This window comes from Adiantum capillus-veneris, chromosome 7 (assembly GCF_014529385.1).
Source record: "Adiantum capillus-veneris isolate H3 chromosome 7, ASM1452938v2, whole genome shotgun sequence".
In the NCBI taxonomy this organism is placed as follows: domain Eukaryota; kingdom Viridiplantae; phylum Streptophyta; class Polypodiopsida; order Polypodiales; family Pteridaceae; genus Adiantum; species Adiantum capillus-veneris.
Window position 1 is genome coordinate 147892543 of NC_140937.1, and position 22439 is coordinate 147914981.

The 22439-nt window shown below is 45.7% G+C and overlaps 1 protein-coding gene across 3 annotated transcripts in view; it reads right to left on the minus strand.

The window, feature by feature from the left end:
* Positions 1-22439, minus strand: part of LOC147454786 (Cystathionine beta-synthase (CBS) protein) — a 106248-nt gene that overhangs the window by 8032 nt on the left and 75777 nt on the right. For all 3 annotated transcript variants that reach the window (XM_086516629.1, XM_086516627.1, XM_086516628.1), the window contains one exon: positions 3755-3927. In XM_086516629.1, the coding sequence (XP_086372755.1) occupies positions 3755-3927 (173 nt within the window). The remainder of the gene's footprint in view (positions 1-3754; positions 3928-22439) is intronic.

Consider the following 22439-nt stretch of genomic DNA (forward strand, 5'->3'; position numbering starts at 1 on the left):
CACCACTCCATCTATAAATGGAGAAACATTATACGAATTTTCATCCTGTTTTAATATATCATTTTTGCATATTTATCAGAGTCAATCTCCCATATCAAGAGACGATCACCTCCTATTAATTAGAAATGCGACTGACCATTTTCCACCTTGACCAAGCCTTACAAGTGGCATCAGAGCAATTGTGAGGCTCACTATAATTAATATTATTATTATTACTCATTGTAAATATTTTTATTTTTATTTTTTCCTTTTTAAAAAAAAGGTGTTTCTATCTATGTGCATGCTAGGTGTAAGCATATTCATAGTCGAGGTGTTTCATTCAGCTTGTGATAAGTGGTGTGGAAAGCATGGGAGTATGAGCCAAGTGTCAAGAGGTTCTCAGGTTTCAGAGCTTTCCAAATCGAAGGGTTGAAGGTTTTCCATTCGAGGACATTATCACATTTATAAGCCACATTATTTTTCTTTTTCTCTTTGAGAAATCCACCACACACAAGGCCGTATCTCAAGATTGACGCTCAATTGGGATTCATGACCAATTCGGGTATGTGATTCCAAGCGTGGCCTCGTTCGACACAGAGCTCACAGCTCATCTCTGAATTCAAGCGTTCGATTGCTTCTTTTGCTTCCTTAACGCTGCGGACACCAACATTTGCTGCTTTTCATCACTGACTCACCTCAAGGCTTGGCCCACTCCATATTCTCACGACGATTTCCACTACGCTGCTCACCTTCTGCAACACTACTCGGCCCAACTCCAGCCCATCCTCTACACCCTCGTGCCCACTTTATAACGGCGGCTTGTCAACGCCAATACCTGCACATGTCGCCCTCGGCTCCCATCCCTCAACCAACGCGCTGCCAGAAGGCCACAACTCTGACGTCAACCAACTGCCCCGCGCTCAGCTCATCAGGTTTTGCTCGTCATCATCACCAGTCGGCCTTCAACTACCGCTCATCCTCGCGTTGACCACCTCCCCAAGCCCACTCATGATATCGACTAGCCTCTGCCACAACTCTTAAGGTCGCCTCCTCGTCTCCGGCTTGGCATCATGAACCTGCTTTTGTCACTGACATCACCACTACACTCCTCGCCTGCAAGCGTTGCTTGTTGCCTGCGAGCTCGACACATGTCAAAATTTCCCTGTTCATAATTTGCAAGCTTAATTGGAAAGTCTTATTTTGTAGCCGTTCCCACTACAAAGAGACATTTTCAAGGACTCTTTCCCCCGAGCTGCAAACTCGGCCCTATCAGCTCCCAATGAGCCTACAACCTCAAGCCTTGCAAGTGCTCATGGCTTTTCACTGTTGTGTTTGGGGAGCATTCCCGCTACTACATCCTACAAATCCTACATAGCGAAAGAGCCTTGAATGTCGTGAAGAATGGCTTCACTATTTAGTGAAGAGGTTCTTCACAATCAGTGTGACAGAGGATCAAAGTTCAAGGGGGAGCTATACTCAATTGCAATTAGCACATATATATGCTCAATCCACCATGTATGAACCACATGTGCATCAAGCTCACATCAAAATGTATGTTTACACATGTATGTTTAAGGATAATTTTATGAATATGCCGACATATGCGAGAGGACTAGACACTGTCATGACACATGGTAGGACCTTCTCATGAGGCATCAAATTATGTGTACACGGACACTCACAACAAACAAACTCTAGTGAGGAACATGCCTACACCTAGCACCTCAATTACATGCCACTTGGAGCAGCCACTTGTCTCCTCATGCACACCCATCTAGGTGGATGCACTAGCATCTTCCACTTTCATCATTTGCATGCACCACTCCATCTATAAATGGAGAAACATTGTACAAATTCTCATCTTGTCTTAATCTATCACTTTTGGATATTTATCAGAGTCAATCTCCCCTACCAAGAGACAGTCACCTCCTATTAATTATGAATGCGACTAACTATTTTCCGCCTTAATCGAGCCTTACACTAAGAAACGCAAGGGAAAAAAGTCGAAGTCCAACTCTTTTCCTGGCTACTTCAGCAAAAAGCCGACTTTTTTCGATCTAGCAAAGTAGGGGTCAAGAAGAAAACACCGTCTTGGAGAACTAGAAGGCGCTACGATAGTTTGGAAGAAGAGGATGATTTAGACAATAGACTCTATCTTTGAAACAAAGCAGAGCCACATACTCTGACCAAGTATGATGATTTGGAGCCTTGCAGGGGCACGAAATAATTTAAGGACGGCGATCAAAGTGTCAAGTTTTATACTTTCTCCAAATTTAAGGATACAAATAAAGCACTATCTTTCATCCAACAGTTTGACACCACTTTCTTAGAGAAAGGCTTCCAAGATCCTGAAAGCACACAAATGTGGTGGTCAATTCTTTTGCTACACGGAAAAGCACCTTGCAATTAGGTGGAGTTTAAGAGATTGTTTTCATCTCGTGGTTGACACCGTAGTACAAAGCAAAGATTTTGACTGCACGGAACAGCTTTCTCCAAATTTAATGATACGAATAAAGCACTATCTTTCATTCAATAGTTTGACACCACTTTCTTAGAAGGCACTTTTACAAAGGCTTCCAAGGTCCTGAAAGCACACAAATGTGGTGGCCAATTCTTTTGCTGCACAGAAGAAGAACCTTTGAGTTAGGTGGGGTTTAAGAGATTGTTTTCATCTCTTGGTTGACAAAGTAGTACAACGCCGAAATTTTGACTGCATGGAATCATTTGAGGACAAAGGAAGAACATACTCTTTCGGCCAACAATTAGAGATTTCAGGACACTTTTCTGCCTATAGCTTCCTCCGGAAGGTCTCTCTCAAAGAACAGATGGAGTGATATTGTTGCGGTGTACCCAAGGAACTTCAAAGATAATGTCTAAAGCAGCAGCCTTCAAGTATTCAAGAACTCATAGACCATGCTTTGGGTTGTTATTCAATGTTGACAGGATCCTTGACATTTGCGTCAGATACACATGTATCCAAATCCTTAAACAAAGAGGCTTCCAAGGGAAAGAATAAGGGTAGAAATTGATTCAGAAGAAGAAGTCCACTGTCCCTCAAATGTCTGCAGAGGAAGGCAAAATATTAAAAGCAAGGAAAGTGCTATGGATGTGGTGAAGTAGGGCACATTTTGGCAAAGTGTCCTAAGGAGGAGGAGCATCCGGAAGACAAGCCAGAAACATCAAACGCGGCAAAGGAGCGAGCGGGTAAGAAGGGCACATTCCCCTCATACTTAGGCATATCATGCGTCTCACAATTCATTGTGTTTCCTTTGGCATACCTTGGAGGATGCTTCTCCATGATTGTCCGCAACAAGCCTACTGCTACTTAAGTCAGAAAGAGCAGCCACAAGGACAATCCGCCGACAAGGACTTTTACCGTCTCATGGAGTTGCAGCGACAAGGATTGCATCCACCTCTCCGCCTAGAACCCTTATCTCCATGTCATGTCTCCTTTATACTCTCCTATGGTCCCGCATAGTATAAATCACCCATTGTTCTCTTGGTATGCTACACCAAGCATCTGATAGCATCCCTCACATCAACTATCATCCGTTACCGTCTGCTATGCAAGCATCTTTCGGTTCACTTACAAGAGGACGAGGTCAAAAAGATCTTTTTTGTTATCGATAAGATGATTAGATGCAATGTCTTTTGAGGCTGTTCAATTGGTGTGAGAGGCGTCGCATTAGGCATGGCAAAGACATTTCATCAGTCCACCGCAGTAGATACACATTGGAAGGAGCCAAAGACAACAAAAACAGAAAACATACATCACCTGTGTCTTGCAAATAAATCCGCCTTCAACAGCAAATACTGTACATCTTGTAAGCTTATATTGCCAACTATCTTTCCATTTTGACTATCTAAAACAGGAAGCCCGCCAATTCTCCTCTCCCTCGTTAGAACAAATGCTTCTAAGACAAGCTTGTTTGAATCAATGCTAACCACCTGTAAAAGAAAAATGCAGCGGTCAGATCTGTTCCACAATTTTTATGTTCAAATGCCCTCTTACACTATTATATTGTGACAACAATCCATTACAGCCATCATCAAAACAAACTCTGATCTGCATGACAATTCAGCTTCTGGATTCCATTTAAAAGAACAGGTCACTAGCTTGACAAGCATCCGAGACATTCATGTCTTAAAGGATCGTTTATTTTTATTGCAATGTTTCACTAGATAAATGACTTGGTTTGCTATCAACTAATAGACACCTTGGCTTTGCATCCGCTGAAAATAGCCTAGAGCTTCTTGGCCCTACCCAAGTTGGGTATATCTTGCAATTAGTGCACTCCAAGAGATGATATCTTGGACAGGAAGCTTGTCAAGAACTTTTTTGTGCTCTATGAAGTGCACCACATTTGACATCGACCAATGTAGTTCCAAGCACGACTCCAGCTCTAAGCCGCTGAAGCAAAAACTCCTTCCAAGGCTCCTCCTGTCACAAGGACGTGGCAAATGCTAACTTGAGTTGTTGGTTTCTTTCCGATGATTTTTGTTTAATTTTTGAGACCCTCTTTCTGAAGTTGCAAATGGTCGAACATTGCGTGGCCAGTGTGAAATGGCCAACAGCCGAGAGTTTCACCCGCAGTCGGGAAGTGCAAATCACCACGAGTTGGTTGGGCTAATCGGCTCTAAAATCCGAGGAGTAAAAGGGTGTCTAGGCTCAGTTCAAAGTCATTTAGGCCCCTCGCGACACTTATAAGTTGGTGGGTACTAGGGAATTAACTCAAAAGAGGCAAACTAAACACATGGTGGCTCCAGACTGACTTGCCAGGTATGCATGAAGACGGGGCGCCCATTTCAAGAGGGGGCTGATTTCAGCCCATAAGTGTGTGCTACAGTGTGTGTGAGTAGTGGGTGCAGGTGATCACAGCTTTAATGGAAAGCTTGCCTTCTCCCTTGCTCTATGTAGCGCGATGATTTGCTCTCGCGCATCTCTCTCTCCCCTTTGCACATATGGTAATGCCCCACTAGTTGGGCTTCTCAGATGACCATGTACAGTTCTGGGGGTTTATGCGCGTTTGCCAAGGCAAGAGCCTTCTGTACAGGAACCGGATTAGCTAATTGCTAATCCCCTTCAAGTACGCACAATTCCATCGCAAAGGAATGCGAAAACGGAGAGTTTTCTGGCGTGAAAACTCGTCCGATTACTGGGGAACTGTCCCATCGCGTGCGGGAGCACCTAAGACACGCGTAGGCGTGCTCGCTCCGCTCGAAATGGTCCAAAACAGAGAATTACAGCCTGCTGTGTTTTTTTGCAGGTTTAGGGTTTCGCACCTAAACTGCAGGGAATCGTCAGGGGAGCCCCGGAAAGGCCTTGTGATGCGATGTACAGGGCAGTAGGCACCAAACAGTAAATTACAGCACGCTGAAATTGACCTACGGCTCACTAGAAAGCTTCCATACCGCAAGGGAAAGTGTCCTTGCCGTGTACTTTTGACCTACAGGGATATTTGCGCCATTATGCTCGCGGAATTGGGTCAAAAACCTGCAATTACAGCCATGGATAGGTTTGGACAGCTCGGTGAGGGCTAGGTGCAAGAGTCCGGATCGTTTATTTGTCACGGGAGTCTCGGGAAAGCATTGGGTGCTTGTACATGCCATTTTGGAGAGATTTCCCGCAAGGAATCTCGTCTAATTCAAGGGGCAAGTGACCCTACAAGTGCGAGAGCTCGAGGGCTACCCAGAAAAGTGATCGGCAAGCGGATCGGAGCGCAAAACAGAGAATTCAGCGAGCTGCAATTTCTTGCCAGGTTTTGCAAAGAGCTCTAAAGTGCGTGGAAAGTCTATGTTTGCTTGGGATTTTGTCCGTGGAGACTTCTACTGTGGTTATGTTGCCGAAATCGGGTTGGAGTAGAGGAATTTCAACCCGATAAAAGTGGGACATCTTGTGGAAGTTTACAGGTTTTTCTCAAGTATAATAAGAATAAAGAAATACCGAAAGGGACGCCAGTCTTTGGGGCCGACAGTGTGTCGTTGTCTGCTTGGTAGCGCTCTAGCTGCCAGGCCGTGGTTTGTCTTAAAGTGTTGAATTCCAATCATCACAGGCTTATTCGTGAAGTTCCTTTGTGTCGTAAAGTTAAAGTAAAGAATTTCGCGTGAAAGTCAACGCCTATTGCCCCACCACGGGCCGGTTTCAAGGTTCCATTGCCGGGATATCAATCACTTTTTCCTCAAAGAGTGAGCCTCGGTTGTTTTAGGTAAAGACACAGAGTGCAGGAACGCGGGATTACACTATGGCCGACAAAGGGAAGGGCATTATGGAAGAGGGTTCCTCTTCACAGGGTAGACAGGAAATTCTGCATGTTCGCCCTGCAAAAAAGTGATCAAATTAGGCCTGATTTTTGCTGCGTTTTAGGGTTTGCAAGTATGAACCAAGATGAGATAGGGAAAGGTCTCACGGTGGTAGATTGGCCACTAGATCTCCTGCGGGAGTGATGTGGGTCTGCCAGGTGACACGCTGCTTGCCGATTCTCTGAGGCGATTGCTTGGATCTTTGACGCATCGGTAAATCATCTTGAAATTTGAGCTTACTTGGTCGTGGGTGGTACATCACAAGTTGTGGAATTATGCTCGTTTGCAGAGGCAAGTGTCACCAGGAGGTGTATTTTTCCTGTTGCCTTCCGTAAATAAGTACTATATATTTTTATTTATTTTTATTTTTACTTGTTTTCCCCGAAAAGGTGCAAGTGGACATTGCATGGCCAGTGTGAAACGGCTGCAGCCAAATGGGTTTCTCACATCGGGGATCTAGGCCGGTCAGACAGGGACTGCCCGGGCCAGTTAGCACTGAATTTTGATGAGTATGGAAGCTCGTGTGCGCCAAACTGGAATTTGGGCCACTAATCAAGTCACTGCAACTTTATAAGTTGAAAGGGGACAGTAAATTAACCCACATTGTAGATGTTGGTCAAATGGTAGTCTTCAATGATGGTCAGGAGACCGATAGGGACGCCATGGAAGCATCTCCTAAAATTTAGGGAACTGCTATTTTTGACCGGAAAATGTGTTCGCGTCTTTAGCTCTGGAATGACAAGGGGAACATTTTATTGCTCTGCTGCCAAGTCAACTGACGCACCAGTTGAGATATTTTTAGCAGGGAAAGCCTAAACTCGGAAACTGGGCAACGTGTCAACCTGTGAGCGATTCTGCCACTTTGGGAGGCAAAAACGAGCTGCATATCAACAAAGGGGGCGCCATTTTCAGCCTCAGGTGGATTGTAGCAGGTACAGAAGCTATGGAATGCTTACCTTGCCCTCTATGCACAGTATGGTGACGGGAGTGATGCCCCGCACGCTACATACTCCTCTCTTTCTCCCCTACGTACAGTATGTTATGCCCCACTAGTGGGCTTCTCATTTGACCTATGTACAGCTGTGAGAAAATATGCTTTCATGCCGAGGCAAGAGCCTCTTTGCACAGGAACCGGTGTAGCTAGCTGCTGCACCAAAGCAGGTCCACGAGAGGGTGATAACCTCTCGATTGCGCAGTAAATTCAGCACTGTTTGCTTGCTGTTTTTACTCTGTTTTGAGACTGTTTTGTGCTCGGGATGCTTCCAGAATCAAGGGGCACCAAGCCCAAGGTGCAGGGAACAATGTAGGGACCGTCATGTGCCCAAATTAGGTCAAAAACAGGACTGAACCAGAAATTACAGCGACCTGGAATTTACTGTTTTGTGCTCTCGATTGAGGGATAACGCCAGTGGGATAGAGTCCTGAGCTTGGAAACTGATTCGGATTAATTTCGGTACCGTTATGCTGCCCAAATTTTGCCGAATCTGGAGCGTACTAGCTGGATGCAGGTGTTATCTTCCAAGGACTCTCTCTTTTTGTAATTCCCTCTCTCTAAATTAAAGAAATACCGAAAGGGGCGCCAGTCTTTGGGACCTACAGGGTGTCGGTCTCATGTGCGCAGTGACATTCTAGTCGCTGGACGCAACTGTGTTCTCTCCCCTTCTCAGTGCTCTGTGTAAAGTTAACAGGTAATTGAAATAGTACCGCCCTCTACGTTGTATAGGCCGGTTAAATGGTTCCATCGATGGGATAGTCACTTTTTCTTCAAAAAGTGCAGCGTGGATTGTTGTGGGTGAAAGCAACACAGAGCTTGTTGTTATGGCAGAGAAGAGAGGCCAAGTACCTGAAGAGGGATCTTCCTCGCATGGCACGGAGAAAGTTCCTTCAACTCTTCAAGAAGAGGACAAGTTGTTTAGAACTCAACTGCGTTGCTACATGGACATGTTTCAGCACTTGGCTAACAACCCAAGGATGTAGGAGTTCTTACAGGCTCCGACACAGGGTTTTCAACCTCCTACACAGGGCATGACTGAGCCGTAGCAGGAAAAGGAGATTTCCAAAGCGCAGAGGACTCATGATGCTCGAGGGAAAGCCCATGTGGTTGAGCAACTAGCGGTGTCCAATGATCCAAAGCAACTTGCTTTAGCTGGACAGGAACCGTTTGTGAATGGTCAAGGGAGCAATGAACAGGCTATGCGTCAGACCCTTCCATTACCTAATACTTATCCTGGTTATTTTGGAGGTGGTTCAGTGTTTCAAGCTATGGCTGGACCTTCCACAGGTTATATGCCAGGGAATGTGTTCGGGACAATGCAAACAGGAATGGGTAACCCTATGTATGCGAACATGGGTGTCCAACCACGTTTTCAGGGTGCCTATGGCCAGTTTCGAGTGCCTGGAACACAATTTGGTATGGCGGGTTTTTCGCAGCCAGACGTACAAAATGCAAATATGACAGGTAAAACAGTTGATGCGAGTGCTGGAATGAACACTCATGGAGCACCACTATTACAGGCACCTGTTTATGATAATGTGGCTCCTTTGAGTCAGCCTAAGGATTACAAGGAAGGTGGACAGGGAGTGAAGTTTGAAACTTTCACAGGAACTGAGGACCAATTAAAGGCTTTGACCTTCATACAGCAGTTCGATGCAGCTTATGCTGGAGGCAACTTCACGGAATCTTCAAAGATACGCAAGGCTGCCACTTTCTTGAAAGGGAATGCGCTTCAATGGTGGACCGCATTGTTGAACCAAGGTCAAGCCCCAACAACGTGGGTCCAATTCAAACAACCTTTTGCGCCTGCATGGTTGACAAACACTTTTGAAGTGGATGTAATGACGGAATGGCACGAGTTGAATGCTAAACAGTGTGCGGATCTGGAAGAGTACAATAAACGGTTTTGGGCCGCACTGTTGCCAGTCACCTCTTACAGGTTTGTGCCTTTGTCAGAACAAATTGAGAAGTACTGTTGCGGATTGCCCAAGAAAATCAGGGACTACTGCACAAAGACTACTGTCATGAATATGTTTCAGTTGATAGAGAATGCAAGAGTGGCCAATAATCTGTCGAAGGGAGATTCCGATGGATTTAATAGCCACAAGAAAGGGTCCTAGGGCAAACAGTTTTCAGCCAAGGGCAATGTTGCAACAAAGCCTTCTGAGCCCCCTGCAAAGAAGCCCTCCATTGAAGAAGCTGATACGTCCAAGAAGCAGTCTAAATCTTCTTCGGTACGAGGACAAGGACAAAAAAGACATTTTTCTGGCAAAAGTTTTGAAGAAAGGAAAGCTCTTAGGAAGGCCAAGAAATGCTACATTTGTGAACAGGAAGGACACTTTGCAAATGAGTGCCCACAGAAGAAGTCACAGGATAAGGATGACAAGTCAGACCATAAAGGGAAGAAGCCAAAGCCGAGTGCACGACTTGTTCCAGATTTGGTTGGAGATCAGCCAAACACAGATGCCACGGAGCTGTGCAGAGCTTGGGGCAAAGTTAGAGACCAGACAATGCTGGTTTTCTTTGATCCAGGAGCCCGTGCAAATTTCATATCACCAGAATTGGCATCAAAGTTGGGCATTCGTGCAGAGGAGATGGGTATGACAGGCGAAGCAGGTTTGGCATGCCGAGGACATTCAGAGCCTGTTACTCCCATTCTGGGAAAGCTTCGTCTGCACATTCGGAGCTATGTGGATGTGGAAGAATTTCATATTATGCCACTTGAGGGCTGTGATGTGTTACTGGGTATCCCATGGTGTTACAGGTTGCATGCTATGGTGGATACTTACAACAAAAAGATTACCCTTGTACATAGAGGAAAGACTCATGTCCTTGATGCAAAGCGTAAAGGCGAGTCTATTCCAGTTGTTTCTGCTTCTGCTATTTCATCTGTAATAAAGAATCATCTTTCTGTGTACTTGATCTTTGCAAAAGAAGTACCTCAAGTTGTATCTAATTTGTCTACCTTAGATAAAGACAGGTCAACTTTTTTGAGTGGTTTCAGTGATTGTTTTTCGGACTCTTTGCCAGGGGAGTTGCCTCCTGATCGACCTGAGAATCATACTATAGATCTTGTGCCAGGTTCTAGTCCACCAAATAGACCACCATACAGGGTTAGTGCAGCCCAGCAGAAAGAGATTATGAGTCAGGTCAACGAGCTTTTAGACAAGGGGCTGATTCAGCCCAATTCATCCCCTTTTTGTTCACCTGTCCTCTTAGTGCAGAAGAAGGATGGTTCATGGCGCATGTGCATTGACTATCGCGCCTTGAATAAGAATACCATCAAGAACAGGTTCCCCATACCGAGGATAGATGACATTCTTGATCGGCTTGAGGGAGCGTCATTGTTTACAAGAATAGACCTAAAGAGCGGGTATCATCAGATACGCATTAGACCAGAAGATGTCCATAAGACTGCGTTCAGGACAACATTTGGTCTCTATGAGTTTCTTGTCATGCCATTTGGTCTCACAAATGCTCCTGCCACATTTAATAGAATGATGGACAAAATTTTTAGACCACATAGAAACTTCGTGGGTACCTTCTTTGATGACATGATTGTCTACTCAAAGTCTGAAGAGGAGCATAGGGATCACTTGACCGCAGTTTTCAATGAGCTACGCAAGAATAGGCTACTCATTAATGCGAAGAAAAGTGAGTTCTTTTTGCAAGAGATTCACTTCCTTGGGCACATTGTTTCAAAGGATGGGGTACGCATGGATCCCGCTAAAGTGGAAGCAATTAGGTCATGGCCAGACTTGAAGTCCGTACATGACATTCGAAGCTTTCTAGGCTTATGTTCCTATTACAGGAGGTTCATCCGAAATTTTACTGAGATTGCTTCTCCACTCCATGCACTGCAAGGAAAAGGAGTTACTTTCAAGTGGACAGCCAAGGAAATTTTAGCGTTCAAACACTTGAAAGAGAAGCTAACTTCAGATCCGGTAATTATTTTGCCAGATCTTTCTAAACCTTTTGTGGTTCAATGTGATGCGTGTGGCCATAGTCTTGGTGCAGTTCTAATGCAGAATGGCCGAGTAGTCGCATATGAGAGCAGAATTCTTTTGAAGACTGAAAGGAACTTGCAAGTCTATGAGAAAGAATTGCTGGTAGTAATTCATGCTCTCACTAGTTGAAAACACTATTTGCTAGGGGCTGATTTTGTTGTCCAAACGGATCATCAAACCTTGCGATATTTTCTTACACAGACGAAGTTGTCTGAGAAGCACATGCGATGGGCAAACATCTTGTCAATGTTCCATTTTCAGATTGTGCATGTGCAAAGGAAAAAGAACGTGGTGGCTGATGCGTTGTCACGAAAGCCCCAAATTTCAGCAGTGTCAATTCCGTACCATTGTGAACTAGACGAAATGAAGACACAATATGCTGAAGATTCAGATTTTGCAAGGATCTATGACCAGCTTGTTGATGGGCAACGTCATGAGCACTATATGCTTAAGAATGACTTTCTCATGATGCATGGAACGTTATGCGTTACTAAACAGTTACGGCCAAAGATTTTGATGGAAAGTCATGCTCCACCTTATGCTGGGCATCGTGGAATTGATGCGACAGTGAAAGGGGTTGAGGCATTCTTCTATTGGCCAGCTTTGCGTCAAGATGTTGACACATTTGTAAGATCATGCTTAGTATGCCAAAAAGTCAAATTTGACAGACAAAAACAACCGGGATTGTTGCAGCCATTGCCGATCCCTGATAGGCCACGGGAAAGTATAGCAATGGACTTTATCTTTGATCTTCCAAGGACGCAAGCTTGCCTTCTCCCTTGCTTTATGTAGCGCGATGATTTGCTCTCGCGCATCTCTCTCTCCCCTTTGCACATATGGTAATGCCCCACTAGTTCGGCTTCTCAGATGACCATGTACAGTTCTGGGGGTTTATGCACGTTTGCCAAGGCAAGAGCCTTCTGTACAGGAACCGGATTAGCTAATTGCTAATCCCCTTCAAGTACGCACAATTCCATCGCAAAGGAATGCGAAAACGGAGAGTTTTCTCGCGTGAAAAGTCGTTCGATTTACTGGGGAACTGTCCCATTGTGTGCGAGAGCACCTGAGACACGCGAAGGCGTGCTCGCTCCGCTCGAAACGGTCCAAAACAGAGAATTACAGCCTGCTGTGTTTTTCTGCAGGTTTAGGGTTTCACACCTAAACTGTAGGGAATCGTCAGGGGAGCCCCGGAAAGGCCTTGTGATGCGTGTACAGGGCAGTAGGCACCAAACAGTGCCAAAACAGTAAATTACAGCACGCTGAAATTGACCTACGGCTCACTAAAAAGCTTCCATACCGCAAGGGAAAGTGTCCTTGACGTGTACTTTTGACCTACAGGGATATTTGCGCCATTATGCTCGAGAAAATTGGGTCAAAAACCTGCAATTACAGCCATGGACAGGTTTGGACAGCTCGGTGAGGGCTAGGTGCAAGAGTCCGGATCGTTTATTTGTCACGGGAGTCTCGGGAAAGCATTGGGTGCTTGTACATACCATTTTGGAGAGATTTCCCGCAAGGAATCTCGTCTAATTCAAGGGGCAAGTGACCCTACAAGTGCGAGAGCTCGAGGGCTACCCAGAAAAGTGATCGGCACGCGGATCGGAGCGCAAAACAGAGAATTCAGCGAGCTGCAATTTCTCGCCAGGTTTTGCAAAGAGCTCTAAAGTGCGTGGAAAGTCTATGTTTGCTTGGGATTTTGTCCGTGGAGACTTCTACTGTGGTTATGTTGCCAAAATCGGGTTGGAGTAGAGGAATTTCAACCCGATAAAAGTGGGACATCTTGTGGAAGTTTACAGGTTTTTCTCAAGTATAATAACAATAAAGAAATACCGAAAGGGGCGCCAGTCTTTGGGGCCGACAGTGTGTCGTTGTCTGCTTGGTAGCGCTCTAGCTGCCAGGCCGTGGTTTGTCTTGAAGTGTTGAATTCCAGTCATCACAGGCTTATTCGTGAAGTTCCTTTGTGTCGTAAAGTTAAAGTAAATAATTTCGCTTGAAAGTCAACGCCTACTGCCCCACGACGGGCCGGTTTCAAGGTTCCATTGCGGGGATATCAATCACTTTTTCCTCAAAGAGTGAGCCTCGGTTGTTTTAGGTAAAGACACAGAGTGCAGGAACGCGGGATTACACTATGGCCGACAAAGGGAAGGGCAATATGGAAGAGGGTTCCTCTTCACAGGGTAGACAGGAAATTCTGCATGTTCGCCCTGCCAAAAAGTGGTCAAATTAGGGCTGATTTTTTGCTGCGTTTTAGGGTTTGCAAGTATGAACCAAGATGAGATAGGGAGAGGTCACACGGTGGTAGATTGGCCACTAGATCTCCTGCGGAAGTGATGTGGGTCTGCCAGGTGACACGCTGCTTGCCGATTCTCTCAGGCGATTACTTGAACTCTTTGACGCATCGGTAAATCATCTTGAAATTTAAGCGTACTTGGTCGTGGGTGGTACGTCACAGGTTGTGGAATTATGCTCGTTTGCAGAGGCAAGAGCCTTTTGCACACGTAAAAGTTAAGGGACAGGTTGCAAAGATGCTACTTGGTGAAGTTCAAGAACTATCCACCTATGAATGCAAAGTGGATGGACAAGCATGAACTGTCAGAGTCACCAAATATATTGCAGCTTTACCTTGAGGCCTTTGGGTTACAACTTATGTATGCCCCAACCCAATGTCTGCAAAGGAGGGGTAATGATAGAGCTAGCACATCAAATGTACTCATGGATTCAGTGCAATAGCAATGTACAGTTTGACAAAAGTATGAAGGTCTCATTAAGTCATTTGTACACATGTTTTGACAGTCTTTCTTGCGGATACATGTGATGATAAAAGAGTGCTAACAACACAAGATCATCAGTGGCATGTATATATGGCACGCAATCGAGGACGTTTGCGATTTTAAGAGGGTGGTATGTCACGAGGACGTGGCAAATGCTAGCTTGAGTTGTGGGTTTCTTTCCGATGATTTTTGTTTAATTTTTGAGACCCTCTTTCTGAAGTTGCAAATGGTCGGACATTGCGTGGCTAGTGTGAAATAGCCAACAGCCGAGAGTTTCACCCGTAGTCGGGAAGGGCAGGTCACCACGAGTTGGTCGGGCTAATCGGCACTAGAATCCGAGGAGTAAAAGGGTGTCTAGGCTCAGTTCAAAGTCATTTAGGCCCCTTGCGACACTTATAAGTTGGTGGGTACTAGGGAATTAACTCAAAAGAGGCAAACTGGACACATGGCGGCTCCAGGCTGACGTGCCAAGTCTGCATGAAGAGGGGGCGCCCATTTCAAGAGAGGGGGCTGATTTCAGCCCATAAGTGTGTGCTACAGTGTGTGAGTAGTGGGTCCAGGTGATCACAGCTTTAATGGAAAGCTTACCTTCTCCGTTGCTCTATGTAGCGCGATGATTTGCTCTCGCGCATCTCTCTCCCCCCTTTGCACATATGGTAATGCCCCACTAGTTGGGCTTCTCAGATGACCATGTACAGTTCTGGGGGTTTATGCACGTTTGCCACGGCAAGAGCCTTTTGTACAGGAACCGGATTAGCTAATTGCTAATCCCCTTCAAGTACGCACAGTTCCATCGCGAAGGAATGCGAAAACGGAGAGTTTTCTCGCGTGAAAACTTGTCCGATTTATTGGGGAACTGTCCCATTGTGTGTGCGGGAGCACCTAAGACACGCGAAGGCGTGCTCGCTCCGCTCGAAACGGTCCAAAACAGAGATTTACAGCCTGCTGTGTTTTTCTGCAGTTTTAGGGTTTCGCCCCTAAACTGTAGGGAATCGTCAGGGGAGCCCCGGAAAGGCCTTGTGATGCGTGTACTGGGCAGTAGGCACCAAACAGTAAATCACAGCACGCTGAAATTGACCTACGGCTCACTAGAAAGCTTCCATACCGCAAGGGAAAGTGTCCTTGACGTGTACTTTTGACCTACAGGGATATTTGCGCCCTTATGCTCACGAAATTGGGTCAAAAACCTGCAATTACAGCCATGGACAGGTTTGGACAGCTCGGTGAGGGCTAGGTGCAAGAGTCCGGATTGTTTATTTGTCACGGGAGTCTCGGGAAAGCATTGGGTGCTTGTACATGCCATTTTGGAGAGATTTCCCGCAAGGAATCTCGTCTAATTCAAGGGGCAAGTGACCCTACAAGTGCGAGAGCTCGAGGGCTACCCAGAAAAGTGATCGGCACGTGGATCGGAGCGCAAAACAGAGAATTCAGCGAGCTGCAATTTCTCGCCAGGTTTTGCAAAGAGCTCTAAAGTGCGTGGAAAGTCTATGTTTGCTTGGGATTTTGTCCGTGGAGACTTCTACTGTGGTTATGTTGCCGAAATCGGGTTGGAGTAGAGGAATTTCAACCCGATAAAAGTGGGACATCTTGTGGAAGTTTACAGGTTTTTCTCAAGTATAATAACAATAAAGAAATACCGAAAGGGGCGCCAGTCTTTGGGGCCGACAGTGTGTCGTTGTCTGCTTGGTAGCGCTCTAGCTACCAGGCCGTGGTTTGTCTTGAAGTGTTGAATTCCAGTCATCACAGGCTTATTCGTGAAGTTCCTTTGTGTCGTACAGTTAAAGTAAATAATTTCGCTTGAAAGTCAACGCCTACTGCCCCACGACGGGCCGGTTTCAAGGTTCCATTGCGGGGATATCAATCACTTTTTCCTCAAAGTGTGAGCCTCGGTTGTTTTAGGTAAAGACACAGAGTGCAGGAACGCGGGATTACACTATGGCCGACAAAGGGAAGGGCAATATGGAAGAGGGTTCCTCTTCACAGGGTAGACAGGAAATTCTGCATGTTCGCCCTGCCAAAAAGTGGTCAAATTAGGGCTGATTTTTTGCTGCGTTTTAGGGTTTGCAAGTATGAACCAAGATAAGATAGGGAGAGGTCTCACGGTGGTAGATTGGCCACTAGATCTCCTGCGGAAGTGATGTGGGTCTGCCAGGTGACACGCTGCTTGCCGATTCTCTCAGGCGATTACTTGAACTCTTTGACGCATCGGTAAATCATCTTGAAATTTAAGCGTACTTGGTCGTGGGTGGTACGTCACAGGTTGTGGAATTATGCTCGTTTGCAAAGGCAAGAGCCTTTTGCACACGTAAAAGTTAAGGGACAGGTTGCAAAGAAGCTACTTGGTGAAGTTCAAGAACTATCCACCTATGAAGGCAAAGTGGATGGACAAGCATGAACTGTCAGAGTCACCAAATATATTGCAGCTTTACCTTGAGGCCTTTGGGTTACAACTTATGTATGCCCCAACCCAATGTCTGCAAAGGAGGGGTAATGATAGAGCTAGCACATCAAATGTACTCATGGATTCAGTGCAATAGCAATGTACAGTTTGACAAAAGTATGAAGGTCTCATTAAGTCATTTGTACACATGTTTTGACAGTCTTTCTTGCGGATACATGTGATGATAAAAGAGTGCTAACAACACAAGATCATCAGTGGCATGTATATATGGCACGCAATCGAGGACGTTTGCGATTTTAAGAGGGTGGTATGTCACGAGGACGTGGCAAATGCTAGCTTGAGTTGTGGGTTTCTTTCCGATGATTTTTGTTTAATTTTTGAGACCCTCTTTCTGAAGTTGCAAATGGTCGGACATTGCGTGGCTAGTGTGAAATAGCCAACAGCCGAGAGTTTCACCCGTAGTCGGGAAGGGCAGGTCACCACGAGTTGGTCGGGCTAATCGGCACTGGAATCCGAGGAGTAAAAGGGTGTCTAGGCTCAGTTCAAAGTCATTTAGGCCCCTTGCGACACTTATAAGTTGGTGGGTACTAGGGAATTAACTCAAAAGAGGCAAACTGGACACATGGCGGCTCCAGGCTGACGTGCCAAGTCTGCATGAAGAGGGGGCGCCCATTTCAAGAGAGGGGGCTGATTTCAGCCCATAAGTGTGTGCTACAGTGTGTGAGTAGTGGGTCCAGGTGATCACAGCTTTAATGGAAAGCTTACCTTCTCCGTTGCTCTATGTAGCGCGATGATTTGCTCTCGCGCATCTCTCTCTCCCCTTTGCACATATGGTAATGCCCCACTAGTTGGGCTTCTCAGATGACCATGTACAGTTCTGGGGGTTTATGCACGTTTGCCACGGCAAGAGCCTTTTGTACAAGAACCGGATTAGCTAATTGCTAATCCCCTTCAAGTACGCAGAGTTCCATCGCGAAGGAATGCGAAAACGGAGAGTTTTCTCGCGTGAAAACTTGTCCGCTTTACTGGGGAACTGTCCTATTGCGTGCGGGAGCACTTGAGACATGCGTAGGCGTGCTCACTCCGCTCGAAACGGTCCAACACAGAGAATTACAGCGTGCTGTATTTTTCTGCAGTTTTAGGGTTTCGCACCTAAACTGCAGGGAATCGCCAGGGGAGCGCCGGAAAGGCCTTGTGATGCGTGTACAAGGCAGTAGGCACCAAACAGTAAATTACAGCACGCTGAAATTGACCTACGGCTCACTAGAAAGCTTCCATACCGCAAGGGAAAGTGTCCTTGACGTGTACTTTTGACCTACAGGGATATTTGCGCCATTATGCTCGCGAAATTGGGTCAAAAACCTGCAATTACAGCCATGGATAGCTCGGTGAGGGCTAGGTGCTCCTCTTGTCACAAGGACGTGGCAAATGCTAACTTGAGTTGTGGGTTTCTTTTCGATGATTTTTGTTTAATTTTTGAGACCCTCTTTCTGAAGTTGCAAATGGTCGGACATTGCGTAGCCAGTGTGAAACAGCCAACAACCGAGAGTTTCACCCGTACTCGGGAAGGACTGGTCAGCACGAGTTGGTCGGGCTAATTGGCACTGGAATCCGAGGAGTAAAAGGGTGTCTAGGCTCAGTTCAAAGTCATTTAGGCCCCTCGCGACACTTATAAGTTGGTGGGTACTAGGGAATTAACTCAAAAGAGGCAAACTGGACACATGGCGTCTCTAGGCTGACTTGCCAAGTCTGCATGAAGAGGGGGCGCCCATTTCAAGAGAGGGGGCTGATTTCAGCCCATAAGTGTGTGCTACAGTGTGTAGTGGGTCCAGGTGATCACAGCTTTAATGGAAAGCTTGCCTTCTCCCTTGCTCTATGTAGCGCGATGATTTGCTCTCGCGCATCTCTCTCTCCCCTTTGCACATATGGTAATGCCCCACTAGTTGGGCTTCTCAGATGACCATGTACAGTTCTGGAGGTTTATTCGCGTTTGCCAAGGCAAGAGCCTTCTGTACAGGAACCGGATTAGCTAATTGCTAATCCCCTTCAAGTACGCACAGTTCCATCACGAAGGAATGCGAAAACGGAGAGTTTTCTTGTGTGAGAACTCGTCGGATTTACAGGGTTACTGTCCGATTGCGTGCGGGAGCATCTGAGACACGCGTAGGAGTGCTCGCTTAGCTCGAAACGGTCCAAAACAGAGAAGTATAGCGTGCTGTGTTTTTCTGCAGGTTTAGGGTTTCGCACCTAAATTGCAGGGAATCGCCAGGGGAGCCCCGGAAAGGCCTTGTGATGTGTGTATTGGAGGCACCAAACAGTGGCAAAACAGTAAATTACAGCACGCTGAAATTGACCTACGGCTCACTAGAAAGCTTCCATACCGCAAGGGAAAGTGTCCTTGACATGTACTTTTGACCTACAGGGATATTTGTGCCGTTATGCTGGCAAAATTGGGTCAAAAACCTGCAATTACAGCCATGGACAGGTTTGGACAGCTCGGTGAGGGCTAGGTGCAAGAGTTCGGATCGTTTATTTGTAATGGGAGTCTCGGGAAAGCATTGGGTGCTTGTACAGGCCATTTTGGAGAGATTTCCCGCAAGGAATCTCGTCTAATTCAAGGGGCAAGTGACCCTACAAGTGCGAGATCTCGAGGGCTACCCAGAAAAGTGATCGGCACGTGGATCGGAGCGCAAAACAAAGAATTCAGCGAGCTGCAATTTCTTGCCAGGTTTTGCAAAGAGCTCTAAAGTGTGTGGAAAGTCTATGTTTGCTTGAGATTTTGTCTGTGGAGACTTCTACTGTGGTTATGTTGCCGAAATCGGGTTGGAGTAGAGGAATTTCAACCCGATAAAAGTGGGACATCTTGTGGAAGTTTACAGGTTTTTCTCAAGTATAATAAGAATAAAGAAATACCGAAAGGGGCGCCAATCTTTGGGGCCGACAGGGTGTCGTTGTCTGCTTGGTAGCGCTCTAGCTGCAAGGCTGTGGTTTGTCTTGAAGTGTTGAATTCCAGCCACAGGCTTATTCGTGAAGTTCCTTTGTGTCGTAAAGTTAAAGTAAAGAATTTCGGGTGAAAGCCAACGCCTACCGCCCCACCACGGGCCGGTTTCACCTCCCCTGGTCTTGTTTGATTTAGTCTCTTTCTTTTATCCTTGTATCAGATTCACCATGTAACTCTTCGGTTTGATAGGTCATTTTGGCCTCTAGAAGACGTTAATATTTCATTTCATTTCTCTCTCTCTCTCTCTCTCTCTCTCTCTCTCTCTCTCTCTCTCTCTCTCTCTCTCTCATTTTTCCCCCAAAGAAAGAGGTTGATTTCTATTATGTGAAAATCCCTTAGGACGCCCAAAAATGGTGTTGATTCTGAGGCAAGTAACAAAGCAGGCTCGAAGGAACTGTAAAGATTGGATACAACGAGCCACATGGAAAACTGTAGAAAACTGAAAGCCATGGTAAAAATGTGCCTTGACCAGAGCTGGGGAGGAAACTCCAACAAGATAGTGAAGCACTATCTCATGACAACCTCCTTTGGAAACCTATGTAGAAACCTGGTACAGTGAGTCAAGAGTAGAGCAGCAGCACAACAACAACAAATCCAAACAATCTAGTGTGAAGGATCGCACAAGAAATCGAAGAAGACAAGGAACACAATGAAAGAAAACTGAAAAGTAAAGCAACTGTAACAGACTTGGACACTCCAAGTCAAGAATCAACCGCGACAGCACCAAATAACCACTTCAAAACAATTCACAGATCACAATAGATTTGCACTGGCCCGGCGGAGTTCCGGGCCTAGAGATATTGGCCCCAAAGACTGGCGCCCCTTTCGGTATTTCTTTTTATATTAATCAGATCAAAGTACAAGAGTGGCTAGGGTTTCACTCTCAGACTCTGCGTCCAGATGCTCTCAGAAGTGAGGCCCTCACCACTAATTTAAAGGTTACAAGGGATGCCCAAAAGCAGAGCCCCAAAAGCTTTTAAAATCAAAAGCATCAGTTCTCTCTCTCTCTTAGAGAGTCTTTTCTCTTTTTTTATAAAAAAAAAGCAAAAGCAAAATTCGCGTCGTTCATCATTTTCCACAAAAAAAAATATATTAATAATCCGCCTCCGCGATTTCCGGAATTTAGGGTTTTTGGCAAAAATTAGGGTTTGCAGGAATTTTAGGGTTTCTGGCAGAAATTAGGGTTTCTGCTGTCCGCCACGTCATCACTTTGTGACATACCCTCCTCTTGAAAGCATTGTAATCGACCGCGATTACGCCTGCAAAACCGACAAAAGCCATAAACCGTCTTAGCAGACACTGACTGTTAGTACCTACGTACTAGGAACACACATCTAGCACATGTACAAATTCGACAGTCACATCACACGACATCACAGGACATCACCAGACATCACAGGACATCACATGACATTCAATATTCATTCGGATCTTAGAGCATGATTTACCGGCAATGTAGCTAGCAATCACATCTAGGTCCAATTGGGACCTCATCGATGTCCGATTGACTAACCCCTATTGCAACCATGTCTATTAGAGATCAATCAGACCAAAATGCTGCAGTCATTTCGGCTATCAGTTCCTGCACTCACAAGAAGTCAAGAACAAATCAGTATCATAATCAGGAATTCCATTTCATAAAGTCATCCAGCAGAATACTGTCAGCTCTCAGTATCCCTGAAGCTCATAGAGACATCAATGACTTTAGTATCAAAATCGAGGCATCTGTTGACAAGGGAGCGGAGTAACTCCCCTCTTGTGCATCCCACTGCACCAGATCTTCGGCCAAGCTGAGTTCTGGGTTCCGTTTGGAGTAGACTATGCTAAACCAAAACATCGAGGTAAAGTTTCACAATCCGAGGAGTATCTGCTAGGTCCTCCTCCATCCACTTCGCATCAAATGCAGGAAAGTTCTTGAACTTAACCAAGGACCGCCTTCGGACTTTACCTTTCTTCGTATCATTATGTGCCAAAATCTGTTCAGGAACAAGGATCTCCTCGTTTTCTTCCACTTTGGGTTGCTCATCAGGCTCCCCATCATCAGGCACATCACCTTAACAGGTTTCAAGAGACTCACATGCAATGCATTGTGAATACTCCAAGTATCTGGCAGTTTCAATCGGAAGGAGACATCATTTATCTTGTCAGTAATCTGGAAAGGTCCGTAGTATCACATACTAAGCTTTGGAAAAAGCCTCTCCTTTCCCTTTTTCTTTTGTAGGCGTGCCTTCTCAAAAGGAAGAGCACCCAATCATCCTCCTTCAGTTTCAAGTCGCGACGATGGCAATCCGCTGCCTTTTTCTGTCGTTCTTGAGACTCCTGCAAAGTCTCGCGAACCTTGGCAAAAGCCGTATCCAAATCTCGCGAATATTCATCCGCTTCAAATTTCTAATCTTTCGTGCTCAAGAAGGATGGAACCTTCGCAGCACTTTCAACAATCTCACATGGCGTCTTCCCCGTCGAAGAGTGTATCGTGTTATTGTAGGCAAATTCCACCAAAGGTAAGATCTTTTCCCATTGAGTCTTCTGATGCGAGATACAAGACTTCAATAAATCTAAAATCACTGAATTGGCAATCTCAGATTGCCCATCAGTCTGCAAGTGGAACGATGACGAGAACTGCAACCGCGTGCCAATGTTCTCCCAAATTGCCTTCCAAAACAAACTCATAAATCTGGGGTCTCTGTCGGAGACAATCGTCTCAGGCGTGCCATGTAATCGGAAAATCATCGTGATCATTCTGTATTCTCGGGAGATCAAAAAAAATGAAATCCATTTCAATATTTTCCCAGGGGCGGGTGGGTATCGGTAAAGGCTGTAACAATCCCTGAGCCTTATGCCTGTCAAACTTGACCTTCTGGCATACCAAGCAACTGCGCACAAACTCTTCCACATCCTTCTTCAGTCTCTGCCAAAAGAAATCTCTCTCTACCCCTTTCATGATGGTAGCAATGCCGCGGTGACCCGTAAAAGGTGGACAGTGGTA